The sequence below is a fragment of the Mastacembelus armatus genome, chromosome 6, assembly GCF_900324485.2.
Source record: "Mastacembelus armatus chromosome 6, fMasArm1.2, whole genome shotgun sequence".
NCBI classification, from domain to species: Eukaryota; Metazoa; Chordata; class Actinopteri; order Synbranchiformes; family Mastacembelidae; genus Mastacembelus; species Mastacembelus armatus.
Genome location: NC_046638.1, coordinates 5,533,542 through 5,549,144, shown reverse-complemented (window position 1 = coordinate 5,549,144; position 15,603 = coordinate 5,533,542). Strand labels below are relative to the sequence as shown.

Below are 15,603 nucleotides of genomic sequence, written 5' to 3'. Positions count from 1 at the left end.
TCTTTTTTTTTCTCTTTGTTAATGTTATTTTAACAATTCATGTTAAACCGCTTAATGTACAACAGAAGAATGGAAAATATTCCGATTCTGAAAAGTTTTGTGTTTCCGCCCATGGGAACCAGTTCAAAAATGGTACAGTCCGGCAGACACAAACAATGATAATAATAACAACAATAACAATAAAAATTCTTATAAAAACAATAGGGCTTCGCACCTCTGGTGCTCAGGCTCTAACCAGTCAGCTGTACCCTGTATGTATATGTTGCATGTATTTTATGTTTTTCCTGCCATTAATGCCAGTTTGATTAAGTGAACTTCAGTTGCAGATAGAAGGTATTTCTTCAGATTCAGTGTTAATCTGACCACAGTGTCATAGTGCAGTACAGAAAATAGAAAATTCTCAGCTTATTGTTGGCAATGTTTGCCATATAATTCATCATAAGCAATGAGATGTAAAACATTTTTAGTGACCTGAATTTATGTCGTAACTGTTTGTTGGCATTACACTGGTGCTGGTGTTGGCAGTATCTCAACAACAAAGAAAATTTGTGCTTTCATACTACTTTCTCCACTCCGTTGGGACAGCTTGGTGTATCTGGTATGAGTATGAACATTTGCGCTATTGCTTTGCAGCCTGTAATATATTGTCAGGAGATGAGGCTTCAGAGTCATCAGGAGCAGTGGGTATCATTTCCAGTTTGATTTCTGGAAAGGTCTGGTCAGGGAAGGTCATCCTCAGGTGCTCTTCAAACAGCTTTTTACACTTTCTGACTGCCATGGTGACTTCTTTCTCAGGTTTCTGTGCAAGTATAAGAAAGGATAAAGTCATTGCAGTGCAATACAAGGTGCAAAGAATGTTAATACATTAATACTGAATTGTTTTTTTTTTTTTTCAAAACAGTACCTCATTGAGCACTTCAGAGTTCCCTAAAATGAGCCTGATGTCTGACACAAATTCTGCGGTGCTTTGGTAGCACAGACTCGGTTCAGCCTCCAGACGTTTTTTCACAGTGAAAAAATTTATTGGTCCCTTTAACGTCAGTGTGTTATTATCACATATCTATAGTATTTAGAAAGGCAGAGACAACAGAAGAATGGAATGTCATGCATAGATGCTGAAGTCAAATCATGAATAATTATTTATAAAGTATGACACAAAGCATTGTGCACAAAAGGTTATGGCGTTTTAGCCCATTTTGTTATGTGAAAGTTTATATAGAAGGCCAAAAATGGCCACTACTGCTGTAACTACACAAATTTAAAGTTGTATGTGCTATAATGTAAGGTATAATGTAACAAATACTGCAAGATATGTTTCAGCAGGACAAATCCCTCTATATTTACAGTAACTACATAAAGTTGGCATCCTTCTGAGTTATAATTTGTCTGTCCTGACTTATAAATACTGCATTTTCAATACATAATTAAAATTGTATTCAAAATAACTCCATGTGACATTAATCCCGTGAACCTTTCCTCTATATTCCATCATGGTTTCAGACTCACCGAGGGGGATACAAGCTCTGAACTCAGCTGACTGCAAAACAGGAGTAGCAACAGCCTCTCACATTTCTGCAGTGGTAGAAAAATATATCAGACTTAATACAACTGACCACTGAGAATACAGTCATCCAAAATATGGTCTGTTGCATCTGCTCAATTAATAACTTGAAGGAGTACCCAGAGAAAACCCATGCAAACACAGGGAGAACATGCAAACTCCACACAGAAAAGCCCCTGCTGGGTTTTGAACTAGGAACCTTCTTGCTGTGAGGCAACAGTGCTAACTACCAAGCCATTGTGCTACTCCTTTCTTCAAAACATGTATCACTAAATGCAATTCGTCTTTATGAGTATCACTTGCTCACCGCTTTTAAACTACACGGTGGTTACAATAAATTTGTACTTTTGTCATTAATGGAGCATGGTTGCTGTGGTATGTTTTATTTCAGTCAGTGACTTCAGTCTGCATATTTTAGTATATTTTGGAAGGACACTCAATTTAATGACAGTTCTTATACCATCATAATGATATGTGTCAGTGCCCTTCTGTGGTTTTTAATTGCCCTGCCTAGGATGAATAAATGTGTTTAGCAGAACTAAAATGAACTGAATGGAATTAAAGTCACTGAAGACACTGATGTTTTACATGCAAATCCAAAAAGCAGAACTCGATGGCTGTATGTAATAAAGCTTAACAAATGTTCAACTGACATTAATGGCAAGCTAACATTTTTTTTATTAATAATTACAACTGCATCCTATCTTGATTGTAACAAAATTATTATCATACAAAAAAAAAAAAAAAAAAAAAAAAAAAAGAGTACTGACTCGTTTGTCCACAAAGGAAAATCCTCCTTTAGAATCTGGCTCCATCTTTAGCGTTTCGGCTTCTGATTTGCCATCACAGTCGTATTCCATCTCTGGCATTAGCAGGTCACGGCAAAAAGAGCAAAGCCATTCCCCACTAAAAAGAGACAGTAAAAAGTCAATGTAATGCTGTTGCATTATGCACTTGGAGCAGCCTCATTATTAAGAGCAGATGGGTCTTTATTTCATTCCACAGAGGACCATAATTATTTGCTACAAATGCAGACATGAAAATGTAAAAACATGTTTTTCACCTGAGACCAGCAGTAATGAAATGTTCTGTGGTAGGACTTGCCTGGGAGATTTGAGGAGAGCTGGAACATGGCACGTGAGGTGAAAAACTTTGGGACACTTATCACAGCAGAGCAGCTGTCCACCATTCTGACACACAGCACATAAGACTTCATTAAAGTCTTCCACCTGAGCTTGATTTTGGTCTACCTGTTGTTCTCCAAGTGAACTGATGTGGTTTGTAGCATTAGTTTTACTCTGGTTCCATGGACTACGTGGGAGCTGTGAATGGCTGGAAAGTTTGTTGTCTGTGCTTTGAGTTGGGACCTTGTTGCCCTCACCTTGGGCAATGATTTGGGGTTGGTCACCTGTGCTGTCAGGGAGACTGGCACTTTGGTTGGCTTGTATCTGAAGTTCATAAACACAAAGAACAGCTATGAAAATATTCCATCCAACAGGATGCAAACTGACTCATGAATCTATGTTATACACATATGTGTGATGTGGCCAAATTTGTCAACAGCAGTCTGATTAGTAGATGTAAAGGAAAATTTACGTTTCACACAAACTGCCGTTCATTTTGGGGGATTTTGCCCACCAACATCATATTGGCAATAATAGCAGTGTACTAATCTGCTGAGATATGGTAACATTACTAAAAAACATCAGATGTGGTAAAAAAAAAAAAAAACAAAACACATGAGTATCCCAAAGATAATGAAGGTTTCAAGCAAACCTTCAACTTATTTGGAAGAGAAGTATTAAAAATGGTCTGTTTTAACATCACAGTTTAGACTTTACTTGCGGTTTTCGTTTTACTTATTGTTTTATCTTATAAATAAAGAGAGGCGACTCATTTACAACTTCACCACTTATGTTTCTTCATACCACTGACTTCATTGTACCAATAGTCTATGTTTCTAAATCTCCCCAGTGACATCTTTACTTTTTTAAATTACAGTCTCCTTACAAAACTAATGTCATCTTCTGGCTCATCTTTGATGACAATGATGGGCCCTGGTGATGACCTTCGTCTTTTCTTGACAGCTGTGCACACTGCCCCACCAGCCTGGTGTATTTCTGACGGTTTCCAGGACACAGTCCTTGGGGACAACATAAGAGCCAATTAGAATAACAAGAAATTCACAGCAGAGGTCCAGGCCACAAAGGGACTGGGGTCGTGTTAAGGAAGCGCTGTTCAGAGCTACACAACACACAGAGAGAGACAAAAGGCATGCGCTTGTGTGTATGTTTGTGATTGTGTGTGTAGCTGTTTCTTTACCCTGGTTTCTCCTCTTGGGATACAGCAGTGTACCCTGCTGAAATCTGCTGCCCTTGCACTTGAGAGAAATGAAAATCTGTTTGTATTACTTTAGTAAGAACACAACAACACATGCAGTCTGCAAAATGAGACATGACACAGATATACCTTGGTGTGGCAAAGAAGATGAGAGGCTCTGGAGATAGTTTGGTTTCAGCATATATATTGCACCAGCTGACTCATTCCTCCTCTTCATACATGTGGGCTCAATCTAAACACAGCACTTAATGTCATTTGCTGCATAACACATGTATTGTGGTAATAGTCTTGGTGCAAAGTCTTTAAGTGAAAAAAGTCCTTTACCGTTTGTCGTGATTGTGATGAACTCACAGCCCCACTGTTGGGCAGTGCTGTAATCTGGCTGTACAAAGGTGAAGAGGAGAATACACCCATGGGTTTGGGTTGGTAGCTGGAGCTGCTTCCTATCGGCCTTAGAGGCTACAGATGAGTGAGTGAGATACACAATACACAATTTATTTTACAACAGGGGGGAAATGAACTTGCAGAGGTTTAAAACCTGCCTCATCATGTCGACTGTTCAAAATGACATGAATGCTATGAGTGATATAATAAAAAAAAAAAAAAATCACAAAAATAAAAGGAGACTTTTAATATTATAGACTCAATTTTCTTTAAATGTCTTTAAACTGTTTGTACCCTAATTAAATGTAATGAAATGAAGTGTACAGAAAAACAACAGTTTCTCACAAGAGCATAGTATAAAAAAACCTCCTTCTGCAGGACTAAACCAGACTTAGCTGTATCATTTTGTATACATCACATAATTTGCAGCAAAATGTGCAAAAATGCTGGAATATCTTTTCTACAGAGCATTCAAGAGTTTCCAGCTGTAACAGCTTTTCCACATCAGTGACACTTACGTGTGCACTGCACATGCCAGTATTGTCCTGTGACTGTGCCTATACTTTAGAGGTAGAACCCAAACAGCCTGTGAACTAGACTAAACAACTTGGATGATGAGATATTATCAACCATTTCTTGGGTCCCTCCTCTGTCACATGTTGGCTGCTGTTGTGCTGAAGATTTAGCTGTTTTTTTTTTGTGATTTTGAGTCATGAGCTCATCCAAGATTCAAATCCATTTGGACAAGAAAAGACATAAATTGCCGAGGATGTGAAGGCTGTCAGCTCTATTTAGGACAATACCATGTGCTGTCAGTGCTTGTTAAGAGGGCTTGTCAGTCAAACAGGCATGATCACACATGTACACTCACACACAGAAATGCACACTAACCTGGGGAGTAAACCCAGGGCTTGGTAAACTGCTAGTTGGGCTGACGTGATTGGGAGGAGGCACCATAAATCTGCGACCTGGTTGAAGAGGCATACTGTGGGAGTGAGAGCTTCCCTGGAGGGGCCCTGGGACAGTTCGCTGTAGTCTGACACTCTGGTACCATGTCCACAGTGGACCAGCTGGCTGCGGCTGCCATTGGGCCTGTGGGTTTAGCTTGTCCACCTGCATCTGGAGCTGAGCCAGAGTACTGTGTGGAGCTCCCATGGAAAAGTTGTGGGGTGAGCCTGAAGGGCCCTGCCCAGGGTGGGAAAGCTGATGAGGGATACCCTGAAAACCACTCAGCTGGTAGCTTGGTACACTCTCCACTACTAAAGAGCCTGAAAAGACATACACAAAGAGATTGGGTGAGCATAACAAACAGGGATAGAAAATACAAAAGAGAACTGTAGGAAAGACTTAAGAGACAATATTGGTTTGTGGAATGTTTGGACAGTATTAAGGGACTAATAGGATGAAACTAATGATAATTTTATCAGCTATCAGTTATATTAATTCATCTGTTAAAAATGTTTTAGAAAAGGCAAAAAAAAAAAAAAAAAAATACACACAGATCAAACATCATAAATTTCTAGAGCCCAGTGTAATGTCTTTAAATGTTTGACATTCCAAAGTCAATGATATCTAAGACAGGCAAGTGCTTAAAACCCAAAATCAAACCAAAATCTTACATTTACATTTGTTTTTGTCTTACCCAGATCAACATTTGATGCCCAGTAGGAGGATCGACACTGGAAGCGTACAGTGCTTTGTGGTATAAATGTGGTACTGCATTTTGCCCGCAGGAGGTTTCCAATCTGAAACAGAATCTGCAACAGAAGGGATGTTATTAATAATTTTTAGAGACACTAAAAACAACAAAAAAAAAAACGTGTTCCCACTTCATCACATCCAAGACAGATCATGCTCCTAACTGGCTTTTAGAGCTGAAGAGAGAGCTGGAGAAAGCAAAACTGTGATGAGATACTGCTGACTGAACAAATTACCAGGCAGGGCTTACCAAACGTTTACAGTACAAGAGGGCTGTGCCCCAATTCCTGGCTGTGGCCCATTTGGTGAAGTCGATGACATGATCCAGGTGTCTGGATAGATACCCGATGTCCTCCTGTTGTTTTCGCAAGACACTCTCATGATCCTTTGTTACAGCCTGGAAACCATGAATACGTGAACATGTGCAGTGTTCAAACTGCTTGAGGGAATGTGCTCTGAGCCTCAGGGTAAGACAGTCAACTGAGCTTGCAAGCATACACCACAGCTAGCTGCATGTTTACATCATGTGGAAAACCTACTATATTACACTTATATATACTTTTGTTATGATTTATTTAAAATGTCTGTCTTACCTCAAGTTGATTAACTAGCACCTTTCCTTTCCTGTTTATCTCAAGAATCAAACTGCAGATAGACTTCTTTATTTCGTTATGAACTGATGTACGGTTCTGACCAACCTGAACAAGTCTGCAAAGCATATGTCACTTGTCAATATAATAATTGAACAAATTACATGCAATATCAAACAGCACATATCTCAAACACATTTTAAAAACACTACATTTTAATGGAGCTATTCATTTAATTAATAAGCTTAAATAATTTACTAGTTCTTGTCATGAGGCCAAATAGAAAAGCAAATGGGCTTTTGTCTAAACAGTTTTAGGAATTGAGTGTCTATGTTTACCTTGTTTATTATGGACATACAGTATGTGATGTTAAATATGCATATATGGACATACATACCCATTGTTTATGGAGTTTGACACCTCTTCAATCAGTTTCCTTTTCTCTTCCAGCTGATGGGTCATACTCTCCATGTGCTGCTTGTGGTTTTTATAGGCATCTTCAAGGAACTGATAACTTATCCAAAAATAGATGATGACATAATATTAGTATCAAAATGTATATCAATATATGTCTTATTCGTGCAAAATTTGAATTATGCAAAAGATAAAATGTATACACAAGTGTATCAACATTTATATGATGCTGTGTTACATTTTTAACTGTGACTATACTTGTGGTCCTTGTGCTTGACTAGTTGGCAGTCACGACAGGTTAGCAGGTCACAGGTCTCACAGAACAACTTCAGCGGCTCTTGTTTGTGGATATCACAGAACATTGGCCTCTGAGTTGACACACCATGGGCCTCTGGAAAACAACAAAACACTCATCATTTGGACCTTTATACATGACTGTATTTGTTCCATCCATTGGTCAGGCATTGGGCTTAGACCATATGATACCTCTAAAGTTAACCTTTAAGATAATGCCGCTGTATATGATACAATGAAGACTTATTGGAGCACAGTAAACAAGGCAGTAAACAAGATCTATGTAAAAATGCGAATTTATAATTTGTGCCATTAAACATTACTTTTAGGGGGAATGGTGAGTTTAAAGATTTTTTTCCAAACAACAGTTGTAGTAGTCAAGATTACGGGAATCCATGTGATTTCATTTTTCACAGATTGTATGCTCGTTCATGTGAAACGGACTCTCTCAGAACATATCTAAACACAGGCTAAAGTGAGAACTACTGTGCAACAGAGATCCTATAATAGTTTTCTCCTTTGCTATTGGAGCACTGCAGTGGCACTGTAGTGTGTGACTTACACAGTGAGAAATAAACAACTGCAATCTGATTGTGACCACAAACAACCAACAAAGGCAGCACAGAAATATTTTAGTGGAGAGACTATCTCCACCCCCTGTGTGGGAACACAGAAGTACACACATACCCAACATACTCAACATCTGTTGTTTTGTCTGTTATAACCCCTGGGACCTGGTTAGCTGTTTAGAAAAACTGGGCCTTGTGATCAGCTGGTGTGACCAACAGGTAAGACTATTCTCAGGGGAAAGGTGCGAGAAAACACTCTCAGTAGAGAGGAAATGTAATGAAAAGACAAGAGACAAGAGACTATATGAATGATAACACAGTTTCCTTTACCAGCACCACAGGCATTTCACAGAAGACAGATAAGGACACTGGTTGGAATACCTTGTGATACCTCGGTCTTCTCTCTGATGATGTGATCTTTGGTGAATTTAACTCTTTGGTGGGCATCCACACAGGTGGTACAGAGGTACTCGACACAGTCCATGCAAAACCCAGCAGCTTCAGTGTTGTCATCACAGGTCATACAGAGCTACAGTTAAATGAGACAAGCATCAGAGGCTGACACATCTTAGGTAGACTGGTGACACAAGCTGAAACAGTTGGGGAGATACTGAGGATCCACTGTCTGTTTCACGTTTGATTAGATCTTATCTGCAATGACATAACTTAAGTATAAGTAAAAATGACAGGGAGTGCACAAGTGTCTCAGTTCACAGCCTTAGTGCACAAGTTGACCTTGCTCATCATGTATGATATTACAGCCATTATCCTAAGAAACAGCAACAAGGCTCCCCCCATATGGCAATGCGTTTAGCCACTAACCTGGGGTGTCCTCTCCACTGTGCTGCTGGGAGCCTCAGCTGAGTCCTTCACAAAGACGTTTTCCATCACATCTACCTCCATACACTCCTGCCTGCACACCGGACACCGAATCACGTTAACTGGAATCAAACAGCAACACACATTTGATCTAAATGAGTCAAATGTGATATAAATGTGCAACCGACACAAAATATCATTCATGCAAACGCCAGTAAAATCTTTGTCCTTCGAGCCACCAGCCCGACACAGGCACAATGGATTTTACCTTCTTTCCTTTAATCGATTCAGGCGTTTGTAAACAAAGTAACTCACGTGGTTTGCTCGCGCTGTCAACCTGGGAGTTTTGGGGCTCCGCCATAGCCAAATTCCTCGAGGGTGAGGGTAAACATTTGTTGCAGAAGGAGTGAAGACACGGCAGAAGTTTGGGCTCACGACTGTGAAAGTTCAGATGGCAAACGGGGCAAGTGTCCAGATAATTGTGGCCGGTTGCGTCGGACTTTTCCTCTTGCACTGGCATGCTCTCAGCCTCGTTCTCAACGATGATGACAGCAGCGTCACCAGGCTGCTGTTCGTCTGTGCGTCCCTCCATTTGCCCCGCGTTGATCCTCAAAGGCTAAACCTCTCTGTGTACACAAGATGTTCCCACACAGGTGTGCAGACAAGGCTCATGAGTCATGTCCCTGCACCCTCCGCGAAAAGAGCATCTCCTCATTCCTGCATTTCCATTTCCCTCTGAGCCTCAGTCAGTGCCTTTAAACGCCAGGATGTGGACTGCAGCGCCACACCTGTAACACCACAGACAAAACACAACACCTCCGCGCTCGCGGACCGCAGATGTTGCTCAAATTGCACCGCACGCGCTCGTTGCGGCACGAGAGGGGTGGGGTGAAAACAGTGCGCGCTCCGATCGGCGCCTCCGCAGCTGAGAGATGGAGGAGCAAGTCCACCGGTTTAAAATGTGCCGTTAACAACAAAATGAAAACTATAAACCTATTTTGGCCTATACATGTTTAGCTGTTTTTGGAATGAACCTGTTAATACTGCTATTTGAGCCCATATGAGAATAACACCACATCATGATACAATGTCCAATAGCAATATTTAGCCTAGTAAGTTAATCATCTATGTCAGTTGCACCTGGGTTAAAAAAATCTCTTAGTAAGACGTCACAAACAAAGATAACACTTTAGTGTTCAAGGTTCATGGTCATACATTACCTTTTAGCCAGGCTAGAGAGCAGTTTAGTTTACCCATGTTCTGGCTGACATGAATCTGACTGCACAGAGTCACAGTATCCCTCTCAGCGATGGGAACCATATTCCACTGCTGGGATTTGGCACCTATGGAAACCCCCAAAAGGTAGGAAGGATATTGTTTCTGTGTTTCTAGATTTTGACATAAACTTGGATTGTTAATAACTGCCTAATCCTGACGAAAGCATGGCTCAGTCAAAATCATGTCAAATAATATTGACCTTTTCTGTGGATTTCCTATAGACACCCAAAGGTACAGCGCTTGAGTGTGTCAAGTTGGCCATAGATGTAGGGTACAGACACTTTGATGGGGCATTGGTGTATTTCAATGAGCATGAAGTTGGCCAAGCCATTAGAGAGAAGATTGCTGATGGAACTGTTAAAAGAGAAGATATCTTCTACTGTGGAAAGGTAATAAGATTTGACATATTTGCCTAAATACTTTGAAGAATTGTTGATGACACAATTAGTTTGCTTTTGAATCCGATTCCCAAAAGCAGCACTGTGTTATAGGCGCTTCACTTTAATATTCTCTAAATCGTTCTGGGTTATATTTCTCAGCTCTGGAATACCTTTCACCCCCCAGCGTTGGTGAGACCTGCCTTGGAGAGGACACTGAAAGCCTTAAAACTAGACTATGTGGATCTCTACATCATTGAGCTTCCTATGGCCTTCAAGGTGTCTATATAGTACACACATATACAGGTGGCAATTAACTTATCAGTCCTTTAGTGTCGGAACATGTCATGTGATCTTACATACTCACAGTGGTAGTGTTTAAATAATGCTGCTATATATTTCCACTGTCAAACCGGATTGTTTGAAATAACAAGATATTTGATATAAAACAATTTAAAATAAAAGGAAGAAATACAATTGATGACAGCACGCACTAACAACAAACAACATGATCGAATCGGTATCCACATTCACATTATTCACATCTAATCTAATGTTAATTGAAATTATGCTTGTGTTTTAGCCTGGAAAGGAATTCTACCCAAAAGACAAGAATGGAAAATATATCTATCACCACACAGATATCTGTGCAACCTGGGAGGTGAGTTCTACTGCAGTGTTTCTGCAATCTGATGACTTTCTGTCTTCTAGCTTGCTGGTCTGTATGCCTGTGTGAATATCAACTACATGTCTTTGTGTCTATGATATATTGTTTTCTCATTTATGTATTAATAACTGTTTTGTTTAACTTTGGTTTCATGTGTTTGCATGAACAAAGACATAAACCATTTATAAAGTTATAAACAATGTGTGCATGCTTTTATATTAGTTGGGATAGAAAATTTTAAAACTGTTTTCAGTGCCATAAAATACAGTTCAACACTAACTCACTGAAGCCAGAAAAAAACAACCATAGAGACCATGTTTCATAATGGTAGGATTAACTCCATGGATCTTGTATGCTGAAAGATGAAATGTCAATTCAGTGTAGTTTTATTTCATTCAGAAGTCATACATTAATTTGTTAATGAGAATCTGTAGTTTATTCTGTGCATTTTAGTGTTTATATGTACTCTTTTCTGAAATAAGTAAATAGATAAATAAATGAACAAATAAATAAATAAAATGAAACCACTTTGAAACTCACATGAAATTGATTCATAGTTGAAAGTTAATAATGTTAATACCAGGACAATCTCTGCTACACCATCAAAAACCATCAAGGACGATGTCATAAACTGCCAAGCTGCGGTCTGTTTTTTCCTTTCCACTGCACTTTATGAGTTTATTTCTCCATTATCTCAGTAAGTCTGTAAAGATAATCACTATCAGTCTCCAAGGGAATGTAAATATCTTATTTTCAACAGGCTTTAGAGGCATGCAAAGATGCAGGGCTTGTTAAGTCCCTGGGAGTCTCCAACTTCAACCGGAGACAGCTGGAGCTGTTGCTGAATAAACCTGGCCTCAAACACAAACCTGTATCCAACCAGGTGACCTCAGTTTCTTCTTTTAGACCCCACTGACATCTTATAGTGTATTACATTGTATAGTGGTAATTTAGGGAGTTTTTAAAAAAGCATTGCTTAGCTCTTCATACTTTCATAGTCTGTGCTTTCCATTCAGCAAATGTTAAAGAAATCAGATGACAGCTTGACAATCTCTGAGCCAAATTAAAGTATTTGATGGATTTGCCATAACTTTTTGAAGGGATGGGAAATGGTTCAAACTTTATCTCTTGGTCCATTTCTATATTTTTACTCCTTTAGTTTTCTTAGGTACTTACTAACATGCCAGATTGCATATTGCTAAATAACTGTGCATTATTTAGGTCCCATATATAGAATATAGATTTAAATTGCAGGTTGCAGATAGATAGTTGGTCTTTCCTTTCAATTTCCATCCCATTTTATTCTGGCTAAGAGCTCTGGGTTCTAGTGTAAATTTGGGACACATAGACCAAAAGTATTTATTATGTATTTTCTTTTTACTCATCTATAGGTTGAGTGCAATCCATATTTTACACAACCCAAACTTCTGCAATACTGTCGTCAGAATGATATTGTGGTTGTTGGGTATTGCCCTATTGGCTCCTCCAGAGATGCAACATGGTATGTAGGTGTTGTGCACTATTCAAGACAAGTATGATATTTTGTAAGGGTTTGTTACCCCTGATTTGATGGTAAAGCTATTAAAAGAGCATTTGCACTAAAATTCTTATTGTTTTGTCAAAAATAATTTAAAGTAAAACAATATATGTCCAATACACTAGCCTGATATGTGACACTGGAACATTATAACTGTTCTACACTCAACAATAAAGGACATAATAACTTTGATAATAGTCCTTATCATGGCATCATTTGTACTTTCTTCTGTCTCTGGTTTAGGGTGAATCTGAAATGTCCTCCCCTTCTGGAGGATGAGCTGCTTGTATCCATTGGAAAAAAGTACAACAAGAGTAGTGCTCAGATAGCTCTACGCTTTAATATCCAGAGAGGAGTCGCAGTGATCCCCAAAAGCTTCAATCCCGAGAGAATCCAACACAACTTTCAGGTGGACTTGTATATATTTTTCATACCAGGGTATTTAGTGCTCATTACAGATTCTCAAATGTATGTTAATACTGTGTGATTGGTAATGTTATGAAGAATACTGTTATCATTCTGTTACAGGTATTTGATTTTTCACTCAGTGAGGAAGAAATGAGAGCCATTGAAGGACTTAACAAAAATATTCGTTTTGTGGAGCTGTTGATGTAAGTATGGCTTTGAAATAATATTGTAGGTGAATGTTATAGTCTACTGACCCTTACTGTGCCTAATCTTTACTTTAATTAAAAACCTATCATTTCTATTGTAATGCATTACATAACATTTTGGTAAAATAAAAAGTTGTTAGTTAGTGCTCAGTAATTTTAAAAAAAACTTTTTTTTTTTGTTTTGTCACAGGTGGAGTGATCATCCAGAGTACCCATTTCATGATGAATATTAAATGTTTTCATTTTGTGTGATATTCATCATTTTCTGACTTAAGCTTCTTGCAAAAACAACAACGTCTTGTTTTTTTCACTCAGCATACATTTGAACACTAAGCACCAGGGGGCTCTATCTTACAGTGAACAGAAAAGACATAAATGGAACCTCTCAAGGATAACATACAATTTGCTTCTCTCATCACTACACATTATAATATTATTTTAGATATAATTAGATATAATTTTAGGTATAATATTATTTTAGATACATGAGCTACTAATGGAAATTCCACATTTCATTTTGAGGATTATGGTACATTAGAAAAGCCGAGCTGAGTCTTAGACACAATATTGCTCCTCGTAGTGTTGATAGGGTTGAAAGGATAAAACGATTTTTACATTGAGTGTGTCCAAAAGCCAAACATTTTAGGTGGATATAAAATTTTCAATAGCTCAACAAATAATGCAGATAATTGTTCATATCCTGTCTACTGAGCAAATTAAGCATTTATGACAGCAGTAATAAATATATATGAGAAAACAATGGTTATTATTCTGCATTATGTTGGATGCTAAAAGACTCAACTTTTGTTTTGAAGTTCTATATTGTTAAATAAACTAAACCAATTCAAATTTACAGTAGATTGTTAATGAATGGATGAACAATACACTGTACCTGAGATAAGAAATGTATGAGCAGACTATATCTGCAAGATGTAACATTAGAATTTTCTTTCTGCAGTTTCTATAGAATTCGTACAGATGACAAAATATCTGCTATGCAGGTTCTGTTGTGACATCATCTTGGCATGTAATTAGATTAACATCATTGCAAAGATGTAGAGGGGAGATATGTCTGCAAAGTGAGGTGTGATTGGTGGATATTGCATGTACTGTATTTACTTGTTGAAAATCTCAGTTTTCCTGTCCAAACAGTTGAGCCCCTGAGGAATTTGGGGTTAAGTATCTGGGGTGTTGTTTATTCTATTTTCTGAAACCTCATACCTGTAACAAAAATTAAGAAACTGATGTGGGCTTGAAAACTAAGAAAATTCATCCATCCATCCATTTTCTATACCCTCTTATTCCTTAACCAGGGTCACAGAGATCTGCTGGAGCCTAGCCCAGCTCTCTATGGGTGGAAGGCACCAGTCCATCACAGGGCCACATAGAGACACACAAAGACAAACAACCACACACACTCACACTCACTCCTATGGGCAATTTAGAGTCACCAATCAACCTGACATACATGTTTTTAGTCTGTGGGAGGAAACAAGAGTACCTGGAGAAAACCCACACAAGCACAGGGAGAACATGCAAACTCCACACAGAAAGGCTGGGTTGCAAACCCAGGACCTTCTTGCTGTGAGGCAATAGTGCTAACCTCTCAGCCACTGTGCTGCCCTAACTAAGAAGATGTCAAAAATAAATAAATTAAACACACTGTTGTATTGAGATTTCTTGGGCAAACTGTAGCCAAACATTGCATTAATAAAAAGAAAAATGGAAGAAAATATTTAAAGCTAAACATAATTTAGAAGATTTAGAAGTTATATTATGATCATTATTGTTGTATCCATTGAACATTGTGACATGACTGACAAATCGCTACCTTTACTCACCTTCAGTATCTTAGGACAACAGCTAAAAACCTGGTTAACTCCAAGCACTGTATATGAGATTGATCAGAACAAAGTCTTTGTGTAAACACCTTTTACCTACTTTAACTATCAGAGCCAGTTTTCTCTTACACTGTCTGCTAAAGATAGATATTTTCCACCACAAACTGAACCTATGGAGCAGTCAGCAGCATTTTACAAATGTGGCTACTTTATTAATAGCGATTGAACACCTGTTAAGATGTGTTTAAAGAATCAATCTTTAATTTCTCACATGTCATAATAGGACACCCCTTATTTGATGAGATCTTGCTTGAAAAGTCTTCAGTAAATATTTGTACATGCCACAGTTTATCATTTGATTTCACAGAAGCCTAAAAATGGGGAAAAGAGGAGATGTATTAGTCTGGTCAAAGCTGCCAAATGTTATATAACATGAAGTTTGAGTGTCCAAACATGTTGTACAATTGAAATATCTGGCATGGTTTTCTTTCACTGGTCTCAAGTTAGCCCCTGTTACATATGCAGTCTTTTGAATTAAACAATTCTAATATTAATCAGTAACAAACCTTGTGAATGAGCTTCCACAGTGAGTCAGTTGCTAGATACTTTTGTAAAATTTT

The 15,603-nt window shown here is 38.4% G+C and overlaps 2 protein-coding genes across 2 annotated transcripts; one reads left to right on the top strand and one right to left on the bottom strand.

The window, feature by feature from the left end:
- Nucleotides 1-405: 405 nt before the first annotated feature.
- On the bottom strand, nt 406-9,509 carry LOC113132458 (transcription intermediary factor 1-alpha-like). The gene is made up of 18 exons (XM_026310531.2): nt 8,985-9,509; nt 8,673-8,791; nt 8,232-8,379; nt 7,246-7,378; nt 6,971-7,087; nt 6,577-6,691; nt 6,234-6,380; nt 5,928-6,042; nt 5,177-5,553; nt 4,226-4,360; nt 4,031-4,133; nt 3,884-3,941; nt 3,572-3,704; nt 2,666-3,009; nt 2,332-2,467; nt 1,507-1,572; nt 905-1,060; nt 406-799 (listed from the first exon to the last, which is right to left on the bottom strand). Exons 1-18 carry the CDS (start codon nt 9,259-9,261, stop codon nt 620-622), a joined length of 2,859 nt encoding a protein of 952 aa, XP_026166316.1. The 5' UTR covers nt 9,262-9,509; the 3' UTR covers nt 406-619.
- Nucleotides 9,510-9,881: 372 nt separating this feature from the next.
- LOC113132460 (aldo-keto reductase family 1 member D1-like) lies at nt 9,882-13,389 on the top strand. The gene is made up of 9 exons (XM_026310533.1): nt 9,882-10,031; nt 10,169-10,336; nt 10,487-10,603; nt 10,908-10,985; nt 11,752-11,874; nt 12,383-12,492; nt 12,772-12,937; nt 13,057-13,139; nt 13,333-13,389. The coding sequence occupies exons 1-9, from the start codon at nt 9,939-9,941 to the stop codon at nt 13,373-13,375; spliced, it is 981 nt and encodes a 326-aa protein (XP_026166318.1). The 5' UTR covers nt 9,882-9,938; the 3' UTR covers nt 13,376-13,389.
- The last annotated feature ends 2,214 nt before the right edge of the window (nt 13,390-15,603 follow it).

Excerpts from the sequence above, each read along its gene's own strand:
- LOC113132458 (XM_026310531.2), bottom strand. The coding sequence starts at position 9,261 with ATGGAGGGACGCACAGACGAACAGCAGCCTGGTGACGCTGCTGTCATC. Across the intron at positions 6,381-6,576 it reads TGCTAGTTAATCAACTTGAG|GCTGTAACAAAGGATCATGA; the intron begins GTAAGACAGACA and ends CATGGTTTCCAG. Across the intron at positions 4,361-5,176 it reads GCCCTGGGTTTACTCCCCAG|CCTCTAAGGCCGATAGGAAG; the intron begins GTTAGTGTGCAT and ends ACTCATCTGTAG.
- LOC113132460 (XM_026310533.1), top strand. The coding sequence starts at position 9,939 with ATGAATCTGACTGCACAGAGTCACAGTATCCCTCTCAGCGATGGGAAC. Across the intron at positions 10,032-10,168 it reads CCTATGGAAACCCCCAAAAG|ACACCCAAAGGTACAGCGCT; the intron begins GTAGGAAGGATA and ends GATTTCCTATAG. Across the intron at positions 13,140-13,332 it reads CGTTTTGTGGAGCTGTTGAT|GTGGAGTGATCATCCAGAGT; the intron begins GTAAGTATGGCT and ends GTTTTGTCACAG.